Source organism: Glossina fuscipes, unplaced genomic scaffold, assembly GCF_014805625.2.
Source record: "Glossina fuscipes isolate IAEA_lab_2018 unplaced genomic scaffold, Yale_Gfus_2 115, whole genome shotgun sequence".
Taxonomy (NCBI): domain Eukaryota; kingdom Metazoa; phylum Arthropoda; class Insecta; order Diptera; family Glossinidae; genus Glossina; species Glossina fuscipes.
The window spans coordinates 1,636,808-1,650,482 of NW_023998458.1; the positions used below are offsets into that span (position 1 = coordinate 1,636,808).

The 13,675-nt window shown below is 33.5% G+C and overlaps 1 protein-coding gene across 5 annotated transcripts in view; it reads right to left on the minus strand.

Moving 5' to 3' along the window:
* The window catches only part of LOC119640137 (TATA element modulatory factor), a 40,973-nt gene that overhangs the window by 7,330 nt on the left and 19,968 nt on the right, over nucleotides 1–13,675 (minus strand). For 3 of the 5 annotated variants that reach the window (XM_038037975.1, XM_038037973.1, XM_038037974.1), the window contains 4 exons: nucleotides 13,352–13,649; nucleotides 12,810–12,922; nucleotides 12,466–12,649; nucleotides 8,407–8,950 (listed from right to left, as the gene is read on the minus strand). In XM_038037975.1, the coding sequence (XP_037893903.1) occupies nucleotides 8,407–8,950; nucleotides 12,466–12,649; nucleotides 12,810–12,922; nucleotides 13,352–13,649 (1,139 nt within the window). Of the gene's footprint in view, nucleotides 1–8,406; nucleotides 8,951–9,153; nucleotides 9,434–12,465; nucleotides 12,650–12,809; nucleotides 12,923–13,351; nucleotides 13,650–13,675 lie in introns of all 5 variants that reach the window. The other 2 variants (XR_005247610.1, XM_038037976.1) reach the window with 2 other exon arrangements.

Consider the following 13,675-nt stretch of genomic DNA (forward strand, 5'->3'; position numbering starts at 1 on the left):
GTATACAGCAACAAAGTGTAATTGGAGGAATACGGTTTATGCGCACACATGTGTTAATGTCTTGCCACAACTGCGGGCAACGTCCGTTTCTTTATCTCGTCATAGTTGAACTTGAACATAGCATTTTTTTATTCAGTATTTATTTCTCAGTTCGTAGGAATCAAATCCGATATTGATGTCTAACATATCTGACAAATGTGTTGATGATAGCGTTTTCGGTCCAGTAAGTAATGTTAAAAGTGCACGGTATGAATAATTTAAATTTACATATGTTGTACTTATAGATTGATTTCTCACTATACATTAATATTAATTTGTTTTTCGATTAAATTTTGTTATTACTTTTTTTGGACGGTTTTTTGGGAAAACATTTAGAGTTATTTCTTATTACGCGATTTTCCACGTCACCAAATTTATCATATTTCGCATGTATTTTTTATCCGATTTTTTTTTGTGCACGGTTTGCTAAGAAACCAAGCTAACATGTAAAACAGGAGTTAGGTGTATACAGTAACTTATATACATACATACATTCATACATATATATATATGGTTTTCGTCTAACAAAACTATAAAAAGCTTTTATGAGGATATCCCTCTAACCGACTGCATAATTCGTATTACACTGATTGCCTTCCTGTCCCACAGTTTTGTTGTTTATTTGTTTTCTTTGACTTGACTGTTTCTCATCCTGTTTTACTCTCAGCTTCCTTGATATTCGGTTCGTTGCATTTAGAGAATGCCTCTGTCGGGCCGTGTCTAAGCTAAATCGTGTGCTTAAACAAAAATAGAATTTTCGCGTTTCATTTGTTACGCGCCTAGCGTTCGTGTTGCATGCATTTTGTTTGGACGCCTATGTAAACGCGTGTATTTTGTATATTTTTTTTTTTTTTCTAAGAAAATACGCACTAGAGTTTGTTTATTATAAATAAATAAAGAGAAGATGAAATGCGCTAACACAAGCGTACACGTCTTGTGCGTCTCGGTCAGTACTTACGTACGTATGTGTGTGTGAATAAACTTTGTAAAATGTGATAGCTTTTATGTTATTATTATAATAGCCGATTATCAAGTTTATGTAATAATTTATAAATAATTATTACTATAATATTAATTGATTTAATAAAAAATGTAGAAAAAAAACTTGCGTTGAAATACTAAAAAAAAAAAAGTGAAAAAAACAAAACATTATAAGCCGTTGTGACGTTTAAAGTAAGTATTTTAATATTCAATATTTTTCTGTGAGCTTGTAAAAAAAATGTCGTTTGACTTTGTCAACGTATCCGTACGTGTGTTTGCTACCAGTGTTAGTGCCTGTGCTGTGTCTGTGTGTGTATGTGTGTATGTGTTTGTATGCAACACCTGCCTCCTTACATATGTTAAATTATGTATCACGTTAGTTATAAACACAATTTCATATTGTAGGATGAGGGCATGTGCCAACGTATATACCCTATGCACGAATATACTCCAAATGAACAGTCAAGCATTCAAGTAGTTTCTTATCAGGCGACTCTATATATCATCACCGCATGGCTGTGGTGAAAGGATTTTACTAAATTTATCATATATATTGATTTGGGGAAAAAATATTGAGAGATTTACGTTTCTAGATAATGTTTGGCGTAACGTATCAGCTTTTGTCATACCGACGCGGTCTACAAACTTCATTTAGATAGCTTACATTTCGCTTACGCACATGTGGAAAATGATTTTACTGTAAAAATGAGTTAAATTTAAAAAAAAAAAAAACAAAAGACAAAAATCTCAATATCTCAATATTTTTTCTCCAAATGATTATTTGATTTATGCAAAGCTTTGTTTCGCATGACAGCGCATTCTCTATATGCACGTGTATGTGCATATGCGTATGCGTGTGCGTATGCGTCTGTGTGTTTATGCTAGCATGTAAATATTTTATACTTATTGATATGTAATCAAATATTCGTTATTGCTATTTTTAAGCTGACATCTGATTAAATTAATTTGAAATAATGTGTAAAATCAATCAAGAGTACATGTACGCACATGTACATAATTAAATGGATTAGAACTGTATAATAACATTGATATTTTATCAGGATTCTCGTAAAGGACGCGTCTCTGACGACTTGATTTTTGTTAGTTTTGATATTTTCATTAGATGCTTAGCATCTAGCATTAGCACTGGATCACGTCTGCTTGCGTAACCTTACGCCGGAGACATTTATTTCTTTTAATTTATGCTAATCTCATATTATGTGAATAAATGCTTTAATTGCCTCAACCCACCCCGTCCAAGTTATAAATATATGCTTGAGAAAGGTTAGGCGCCAAGGATGAAGACTAGAAGCAAAGGTGGTTTTTATAGGTCAAAGTCTAGCGCTTTGGCTATCGATACTTTTCCACCTAATGCAAAAAAAAAAAAACAAAACTACTATGCTATTAATCATCATAAATGAAGCCACTGATGTTAAAAGATCGAGTTTCTAGATCCTAGAGAGGATTTTGCAATAAAAGTCGTCAGCTTTGCTCGTAAGCTCTTTGCGAATAATATTTGGTTACGTCCTCTCTTATTACTAGTTGATAATTAGTGCCGATCCGATTAGTTTAAAAAATTGCAAATATCAAATTGTTAGGTGAGTAGATTATTATTTTATTAAATCGGCGGCAACTTTCTTATGTATAAATGGAATTAATGAATTATGTATGCACTTTTGTGTGATAATAAGGCAAATACAATTTAAAATCATTCGATCAATAAGTCCCGGGAAAACTATCAATCAATATCAACCTAGTCATCAGCTTGCTTCAAAAGTTATACAATCAGTCCAATCAGCTTCGCAAACGTTTTGATAACTTCCGATATGTTATAGGACGATCTGTCGAGACCCCAAAATATGCTTAAGTTTGCTGCAAATGTCTTTCCCTTGAGCATTATTTTGAGATTTGAAAGCACATAGTAATTATTAGAGCCTAAATTTGGAGAATATGATGGGTGCGGCGAAAATTCCAAATTTAATTTATGCAATTTGGTCTTCGAACATACACATCTGTGTGTCTGCTTCGCTGCGAATAAAAGCGGTATTCATTTGGGACCATAGATCTCTCTTGCTTAAATTTTCGTGCAAGATAGTGATTAGAAGTTGAGAACACTCAAATTGACGCGTATTCGGTATATATATGTGTGTCTGTATGTGTATGTATATGTATATGCATAAAGTATGTACATATAGAACATTTAAGTTTGGCCGCTTGTCTGTATGTGTGTTATGTTTTGAAAGAGGATATCGTCTTTATTTCTATATTTGTATTTGTATTTGATATTGTTATTATTCATTTCGAGTGAAATAAGGAAATTAAAAAAGTACAGAAAGAAAGACGCATAAAGGAAACTCATCTCTGACACTACAGTTTAGTTTTGTTGACACAAAATTGATAGATGCCATGCAACTTATGTATGTACAATAGAACAGAACAGTCTACGAAAAGAAAAATTCATACGAATTGTCGCACACGAATACACATATGTATATATTTAAACTACTTTATAAGTGTATATTTATGCACATATAAATATATATATATATATATATATATATATATATATATATATGTATATGTTTGTGGATATATGCTGATAAGTGTAACTTTTAACTAATTTCATTATCAGGCGTATGGCTTGATGTTGGTCTACTTTTGTATATTCATTGATTTTCACCATCTCAAAAATAACCTTTAAACTAAATTAAATTGCGGAAAATTCAATTGTGGTGGTTGTGAGGAAAAACAAAAGTCATGTACACGTACACACACCCACACACACACACACACACACGCACAATTTATAAAATACATATTTAATTGAGTACGAAGTTAGTTAGTTGCAAACCAGAAAAAAATGTAAAGCACAACAACACCTAACAGAGGAAAATAAGAAGAAGAAAAAACAATTTAAAAGCATTGTGTGTGTGTGTGTTCACAAGTTATTAACGCACACGTACATACATTTTTACATGCAGGTAAGGATGCTGCATCGAACATACAGACCCAATACATGCAATAATTTCTATTACTTTATAATGCAAGGACTTCACGAGCGAAGAAAAACGACATTCAATTTCATTTTAATATCCGTATGTTGTTGGTGCATTTCACAATTACACGTAAAGCTTAAGTATGTGGCGCCCAAGTGCAGTGAGCGCAATATAAACAATAAACATATTTAGTTATACGCCACACATAAAAGTAATTTAAGTGAAAGTTGCTACTTATTATAAACTTGTCTTTGTTGTTGTGCTTAATTAAAATACTAATGAAGTTATAATAGGCTGTGAACGAATCTTTTATACCCGTCACTTTAACTTGAAAAAAAAGAGAAAATGAATTTACCATACTCTATGACAATGAGTAGGCGTGGTGTAGGCGTAGGCCAATTTTTTGCCATTTTTGCTTGATTAGGTGGTATAAACTAAAGCGCTCTTCTAAAAATTTTAAGTTTCATAAAAGTCAGTCAATATAAATTATAACTGTCAGACTTTCACATACACCCTATGTATATACATATATATATATATGACATATCATTATTGAATTATTTAAATGGTATCAAAATTTTTTCTCATTTTTCTATATGACAAGCCATTCAGGCAACAGGACAGTTATTAAGAAAATTTCTAGATAGGCGGGAGAGATGGAAGGAAGAAGTAGTGTGTTTGTAGGTTTGACTTAAAAGTGGAAACATCGCTACTGGTAAGTGTGATTTAAAAACCACGAATGCGATATGCTGGCAATTCCAGAACGCACCCGAGGGATAGAACAGCTGCCTTACATGTGTCTATGCGTAAGAAGTACATAGTCCCCATTACGCCAATGTACCTCAGCCTTTCGCTGTATCGATCGAACATCTCCGAACAATGCTTGGAGGCTACCGAATGCAAGGGCCGTAAGTCGTACACATATCGACTGCAGTGTAGTGTTTGTTTACTGGCATTGGTTGCTAAGCTTTTGTATGTTTGTGTTGATTTAGTGGTCCGGTATTCTTAGCCTGGATTCACAACGCCTCCATGTGTGTTGTGTTTCTGTACTGTGCTCTGTTGTCCTTTTCTCCTCTTACTTGTTTGTTCATACATGGATTCTGTTCCCCGTTACTTTTTCTCTGCTTTCGCATTTTACAAAAGCGAAGGTCATGTCATGTTTAGCATAAGATTTCGTTTTTAAGGGTTAAAAATGACTTAATTTGTTTATCTTTGTATTGCAGCTGAATTTCGTGGGCGTAACGAATGAATAAAAAAATAAAAAAAGAAAACTTCCTTCTAGTTTGTTGCAAACGTTTTGACGAAATGAATATTTCCACAACTTTTGGCAGTGATATCCACCACCAGTGACTGTCACTGTGTTGCTGATCGCTTTACTCGTTCAAAACACTTTTATTAACTCCAACTTGCAACTTAATATGCACGAGTTTAAAGTACATAATTGCGTAATAAGATTAGTATAAAGTCCAATAGTATCACTAGAAGTTTATATATATTTTTTCATATGTATACTTTTTCCAAAGTGGTATGACGCTTTTTATCTATTAATGTGCGACAGGGGAAAGTTTTTATAATTTCATACGTGCGTCTTAAAGAAAAATACTTAGCTTCCATGGAAAGAAGGAAACTTTTGGATTGCGTGAACCATAAAGAATATAAAATAAAAATCAACCATGACCGCTCTTCACGTAAGTGGCGCCCTGTCCTCGCGTAACGCCCTTCACGTTAACTTGGGTAAAACACCCTTTTGATTGTATAAAAGAAAAACAAATACAAATAGTATAGTCGGGCAAGGCCGATCTGTAGATACCCATACATCAGTTTGCCTAGTACAATTTTTTAGTTCCACAATAACATAGCGTAAATTAAGTCTACTTTCCATGTAAAGCAATACTTTTCATGGGATCCCCTATAAAAGAAGTAAAATCTAAAAAGTAGACCTGTGTTGTCTAAATTTTTTACACTGAATTTCTTTGTTAAAAATACGATGATACACCAATTTTCACTATGAACTATAAAAAAATTACACCTTCTTGTCATACAGAGGCTTACTGGCCGTGGAAGCGGTTATATGGGGGATTTGAAAATTTGGAGTTTTTTTTTATATAACGACTTTGTTAAAATAAGGCTTTATATATGAAGTGCGACTAAAAGTTGTCTGGATGCGCTTGTGCGTGGGTCAAAAAATGTATTAAATTTCCTTTAAATTTTGGGACCTGATTGTATGTTGCAAACAGATATATGTAGACAGACAGACAGTCGGATTAAGCTCAGCAAAAAATGTTGAGTGCAATCAGAAAATGCGCCTGAATGCTTTGGTATAATATCCCAAAACGTATTATGTATCCACGCAAATTGAATATAACCTTGCCACAACTGATGTAAGGTTTGAATATTTCACGTGCTGTGGACATTGAGCGCTTTGAGTTCTCAAAAATAAGTAGCATAGTTTACATGTATGGTATCCTCTTAGGAAAAATGGCCAGAGGAGAAGGCGGATTCGAATTAATGCAAAATGTTGTCAGTGCGGTCTTCTATTAGTTCCTTTCGAAAGCAAATGTTAGGCTTAACTTCAAACCTTTTCGTTCCTACATGGGACGTGTGAGCTCTGCGTTACAGAAAGTTTTGAAAATAAACATGTACTGAAAGGTTTGTAATAATCGGAAATGGTTAACGGATTCTCGAGAAACGCAACTCTTTAAAATGATATTGTAAGCAAAATACCTCCCTATAACATATTGAAATTAATTGCGTACCGCTGATTACAGAATTACACGAACTTACAACACTTTGCAACGCTTTAATTCTCGTTCTCGTCTTGACCGTTCGAATATTGCAATTCAAACCTCTTGACCTGCACTCTCTTTTCAACTCACTTTTCAACTCTGTTACGACTCGCTTCCGGCCGATTCGACTCATTTTGTCCTCCGCAAATATTCTGCTTATATATCCTTTTACAAATAAGTTACTGTTACCTACATAACTCGCATTTTCCGCTAAATTTCTGCCAATTGTTGTCAATCTCTTCGCCAGTCGCTAGCTGCATGATGCACGTAACGCGCCATGGATGTGTATTTGGTATTCCCCTTCCAATCGGAAAACCGATCAATTTTCATGAAAACTCAAATCATGAAAAATTACATTTTCGTAAAAATCCACTAACAAACGTAAGATTAAACAAATCTAAGAATATCTAAATCATTATAGTAATGCTAATTAGTTAACTTTTCGCAGCCGAGAACAAACCAGTCGATGCCTTTAGCAGTTAATTGTACCGGTTCGAGCAATGCTACAATGTAGCCGGAATGTCCCTTAAGTAGAGATATTAATATGTCACGACTCTTTCCTGTAGGTCGATCGAACGTCTTGAAATGTATGTATACGTATTAGAAAAGTTCTACTCTCACTTTACGGTATTCATAAATAAATTGTCGGCATCACCATTGGAAACATGGTAGAGGGTGAGAAGAAAAAAAAAACTTCATTTTTACTGTATTTTCACACAGTTTCACTGCTTCGATTACTCGAGTAAAGAAATAAAGAATACAAAGTAATAAACACTTTATAAATAAATGCACAAAATACGTACCTACCTATGTACCTACCTATTTATCTACCTACCTACCTTTCACTTAAATAAACATAAACATATGCACATATGTATTTACTTGTATACGTACACATTTGTTTTACATACATATTTATGGTAATTTATTAGCCTCAAGCTTCGCTGAAGCCAATACTTCACCACAGCAATCCTTTACAATAAACTTAAGCAAACGAAATAATAATAAAAATAATAGAAAAGAAAAAAATACAAATCTATACATGAACATTGATTTGCACATAATAAAAACTCGTAAAGAGTTTACACAATATTTCTTTACTAAAAAAAAAAAGAGGAAAATCGTTGCAAACATACACACACACACACATATGGGCAAAGCCAATGTAACAACGTAAACGATGAAATACACGGATATGCATGTCATTGTATGGAAAATGCTGGGATAACAGCAAACATGGAATATAAACAAACCTGATACAGACAGAAATGTAAAATCCAGCTTTAGAGGACACGTGACCGTCATACCTATGAACGAAGAATAAACAGAAAAGAAATCATACTACGCAACACGTCATACGAAACTACGCAATGAAATTACGACGGTATTCATTCCTCGCAACATACGCAACAAGAATGCAAAGACCATTTACAACGAGGCTTCACCCTTCACACTTAATAATAGTAAAAAAAAAAAAAAAAAAGAAAAAGATGAAAATCACTTGTACATGCCTGTGCGCATATACATGTGTGTGCGTACGACTTGTGCACAACAAGCATATGATAATCATATGCTGGCGAGCATATGTGTATAAGAGAACCTACCTGTTGCTGTTTCTGGTTTTAATAGTTGTTTAACTGTATCAATTATTTTATGTTTACTACGAACATTATTAGGTTTGTTACGTAAAATGGATTCATCACGAGGTATGATGCCACTAACGCTGTTACATGAGGAATTCACTTCTGTAACGGTTACAGCAACATTATTATTGTTATTATTATTACTATCATTATTGTTATTAGTAGTAGCAGTAGTACTAGCAGTAGTAGTCGTAGCAACAACAGTAGACAACGAAGAAACCTGATTGTTACTTTGATGTTGTTTATGTTGCATCAATCGACAAACGGGCATCGTCGTCGTCATCGCTGCGTTATATAACAAGATTGATGGCATGGGTGGCGGCGTTGGCGGACGAAAAGCATTTTGCTCTTTTTCATTTACTCTATACTTTTCTAATTCACTTTCGGCTAGTTCGGCACGTGCTATAGCCTGCTGTAATTCGTTTTCCAATATGCTCAATCTTAATTGTAAGGTTTTTAATTCATCGTTAGTATTTTTTTGTATAGCCGCTTCCATAAGATGTTGCTACAAACGAGAGGAGCGAGTATTGGTCGCATTAATAGCGAACGTTAAGAATTGTTAGTTTTTAGTATAACATAACACAGAGATATGACACATGACATATATATGTATATATATATATTAGTGTGCACAATAAGGTGGATATGTTTCAAGCGGATTTTTTGTTAGATTTTTTTTTATTTTTTTTACGAACACACAAATTATACCTTACTTTCAATACATTTTTAGCGCCTTCGATGACCTTCACCATCGTATGTATAACCAAATATTGTAATAATTTTTTTTTAATGTTTTTATGCCATCGTAAAATCATAAGTGAAGTTATATAGTGCATATAGTGTTCAATTTTTTTTATGAGCGTTACTCGGATGATGGTACTATTGTCGTTGTAGTTGTTGCTGATGAAGTTTCTACTGGTGGAGTTGAATTACTTTTAAATATACTTTGAAATGGTCTGAAGAAGAAACCCGATACTCTTCTCAAACCCTAATTGATTTGTTAAAACAAAAAGTGATAAAATATAAAAATTTATAATAAGAATTAAAATAAAAATAATATAATGTTGTTGTGCTAACTTTTTTTTTTTTTTAATAATATTTTATATATAGATAAGTAATTCTTTGTAATTGGGTAGAGGGTATTGGGCACATTTTCGTTAGCCCCAAAAAAAAGATTGTCGTTGATTCTAACTTTGAAAGATAAATAGGCAAACACTTGTACTTAAGCCTAATATAATCATTTGTACATTATTTAACGGTAACTACATTTAGGCGTCATTTAAAAAGAAAATGCGACTGCCTATTTTCGGGGATTAAATATATAAATTTTTGTTGCCTACTTTATGTAAGCAAGTATTTGCAAATATTGCAAAGAGCTAATACAGATTTTATTAATTCAAGAACTCTCATACGCCTTTTAAATCTAGAAATCATAGCAATGTATGAGTTGCCTTGTAAACGGTAAAGTAATGTATGGGCAAAACGCTGAAGTATGTAATTGGGTTAGATGGTTACATGGGTTAAATTACAATTTGTCTCTTGGGTTAAATTACAACGTACTCTTGTTTTTCGGAAATATCTGAAGAATTGCAAATATCACATCGCCAGATGTATAAACAAGTCGTAACCGCGCTTACAATATCTATAAGCATTTATCAAACTGTGACTTCCCAGCTAATAGTAAGGTTTTCAAATTTCCGCTGTGTCAGTCGTCCCGTTGAATCGTTGATCTATACACTCATTTAGGGAAATTAGCAAAGTGGTTTATGTTACGTGCCGCTCCAGACCAATCAAATTGTTAAAAAAACTCTGTTAACAACAACTAATTGAGCCAAAAACCGACCCAGTATGCCAAAAGCTGATGATTTTCCAACATGATATGGTTCGCGTTTATATAGAAATCCTCAAGAAAAGTTAGAAGCATACGGCCTCTCCAGTATTCATTCGTAATATTTGATTTGATGGCTTACTGTTTTTCTAAGCGGCGTTTGCATTTTTATGATTCTGTCTCCCTGTGGACCATCTCAACAACCCACATGTCCTCTCCATATCTAACCCACATTTTTTCAGAACGATGCCAAAAAGTATGTAGCCATGTAGTTGCCAATGGCTTTCATAAGCACTTTTTGTCAATAGCAAAAATGTATGTTTTTAGCCCTTTCTTGAAAAGTCACTTTAAAAAAAATAGGCAAGTAAAAAAATTATAGCAGTACTCTTAAATACCCTACACCACTTCACTTATTAAAAATTATGTGCTATACGGGAAGTGGTCCCAAAATTTGATAAGATCCGAACCATTTCCAATAGCAATCGTTACTGGGCGAAAAAACGTCAGTGTATCCAATTTCATTGAAATCTACATCTCGAAAATTATGAAAACACGAGAAAGCAAGACGACCCGGCAAGCCGTCAGAAAGTGATTTTCAATCGATCAGTACAATTAAAAACGACTCTATCTTAAGTATCAGGTCAACTGAAATGGTGCAGTGTATAAAAGAAAACAGTCGGCATTTATTTTTACATCGAGTGAAATTTTATTTTTGAACGGAGCAGTTCTATGAATAGATGATCCACTTCTGTAAAATGAACTCATGCAAGAAATGAACGACGCGCTGTAACCAACCAAATATCTCAAATACAATTTAATCGTTTGGAAGGCTACTTCTTTTTCATATCAATAAAAAAAGCAAAGACTTTTTGAGGCTTGAATAGTAGAAGATAAACCTCCATCGAAAAGAATATCAAAAAGTTTAAAGTTGAGCGCGTCAATGTAATAGTAACAGAATAAATGTAAAGTAGAAAATTTATACTTTCTGCACAAGTTGAAGGCAACGTATGTCGATAAATGAATGATGAGTGAAGGACGACCCATTCTGCGAGATATATAACTGGTGGTAAAAAAAATGGAAAAAAATTTAAGAAACCTAAAGACAATCATTTTATATATTACGAATACATTATGAAAGAGGAAGACTAAAGTCAGGCAGCTAGTAACAGATAACTAACGATAGTAAGCATTCTAGAAAAAATTAAAAATTTTGCCAAACGGTTCTCACCAGACAACAAACAAAACAAAAAATTAGCAAACGTAAGATCTTTATACGATACATCACTCCTGATAGGCATATAATAGATTTATACGAGCGTACGCAGTGCCAAGACAGACGCATCAGTTATCATTGAAACTGATCTAAGCATATTTGCTTATTGGTCTGTCTAGAACCTATTCATGTGTTGAACAATGGAATTTTCAAAATAGAATTGATGAAATTTGGTACATGGGCATATGTTGTCCCACGATCGAGCCATTTTTACAACCACTAGTTTAGTATGACGCCTCATATCGAAAAAGAAAAGAAAAAAACCATTATTTGAATAAACACTTCTCCGTCTTCAATATTTCTCGATGAATATCAGGGAAATGGAGTTACCTTGGCATACTAAACGCATGTAGAAAATGTGGGCCGACGAGACCAAGTCTTGGTTCCCCAACCTTATAACTATGCTTTCACAAAAGTCGGTCTTTGGATGCTAAGAAAATCTCAATTTTTGTTTTTGACGATGAAAATTGATAACGATAGGAGCCATTGGTTTACTCAGTTAGATTCCGATTTGCCGGCTCCGTTCTAAGGAAAAGTTAACCTTTATATGGTCAGCGAATCACAAACTTTGCAAGTTATCAATGCAAATAAATGATTAATCACATTAGACACAGTGGTGTAGGGTATTCAGCAACAGTCAGTCTCTCCCGATTCTATAACGTTTTAAGTTAGCGCAAAGAATTACTTATAGCAATCGCACTGGTCTCCATTAGAGTTCGAAAAAAAAAACATTGAAATTTTGTGCAATTTAAACAAAAATTCTTAAATATTGTTTTGTAGCATATGGTCTTTCATTGTTCAAATGATGTGTTTTTCAGTAACTTAAAGAATTTTCAAATGATAAAATTAAAAAATGTATTATTTATAATTTTTTATTCTTAGTGATGATTATTCTGATGATTTATATAATAAAACTCACCATTTCAACGATACGTTCACCGTGATCGCGGTTTTGTGATTCTACCTCTTCTTTAATTTGTTCAAATTCTTCGTTCTCTTTAATGTTTGTCGGCGATGGCGAAGTAGGGCCATCAATTAAGTCACGATTCTTGGCTGTTAATTCATCATTCCGTTGTTTTAACTTAATCAAAGCCGCTTCCATTCTAAACTCCCCACAAAAAAACAAAAAAAAAAAAAAAAAAAAAAAAAAAGACATTACAATACAGTCTCAGTTATCAATTAATAGGTCCTATATACATGCATATAGTATATGCATATATGCATATATATGCATATATATATATATATATATATATAACTTACTTCTTACTGGTCTCCACGCTTTCTTTCATATTTTCGGTTAAGAGTTTGGCCACTTTGGTTAAATTGCCATTTTCGACGCGCAAAGTTTCGTTTTCTTGCTCCATGTGGTGTTGCTAGAAGTACATAATGAATTAGTTTTTATCATCCGCGAAACGCTTGTATATTAGATTACATGTCTCGGCAACGTCCAGGAATGACTTGGGATAGATTTATTACTTATTAGATTACCTTTCCGAAATGGATGAAACTCGTCTGTCCGTTCTGATGTATACAACATCCCGAATGATTTAAAATAGATTTAGGTTACTTATTACATAACTTCTATGTCCCGTTATATGTGTGCAACATCCAGAATGTCTCGATGAAGACGTACTGTTTATTAGAATATGTTTCTGAATTGCTTTAAGCCTATCTGTCTGTCCCTGTGTACATTTTTTCATTTGTAAACTCAAGAACATTGTCAAGTATTGTAATGGTTGGTATTTTATGACAATAGCGCTTTGATTTGTTTTGGAGTTCAAGTGATTAAAACAACAACTTACAGTTTCCAATAATTCTGAAATTTTCTCATTAGCTTCGTACAATTGCAATTCAACTAAATTGAAAGAGTTTTTCAAGGCAGAAAATTCGTCAACCAACTTTTCAAGTAAACCGGAAGTTAAAACAGTCGACGGCACTTCATTGACTTCAACTATACTTTCCATTTCACTAGTGCTGGCTGGTGTTGGTAAAGCTTTTAGCAATTTCGATGTGAAATTTGGTGAGACCGTAATTGTATTAACTTCCGTAAAAGACGATGTTAAACTATTTCGTTCCAATTGCTTTAATTCAAGCGTAAGACTGGAAATGTATCGCAAAAAATATTT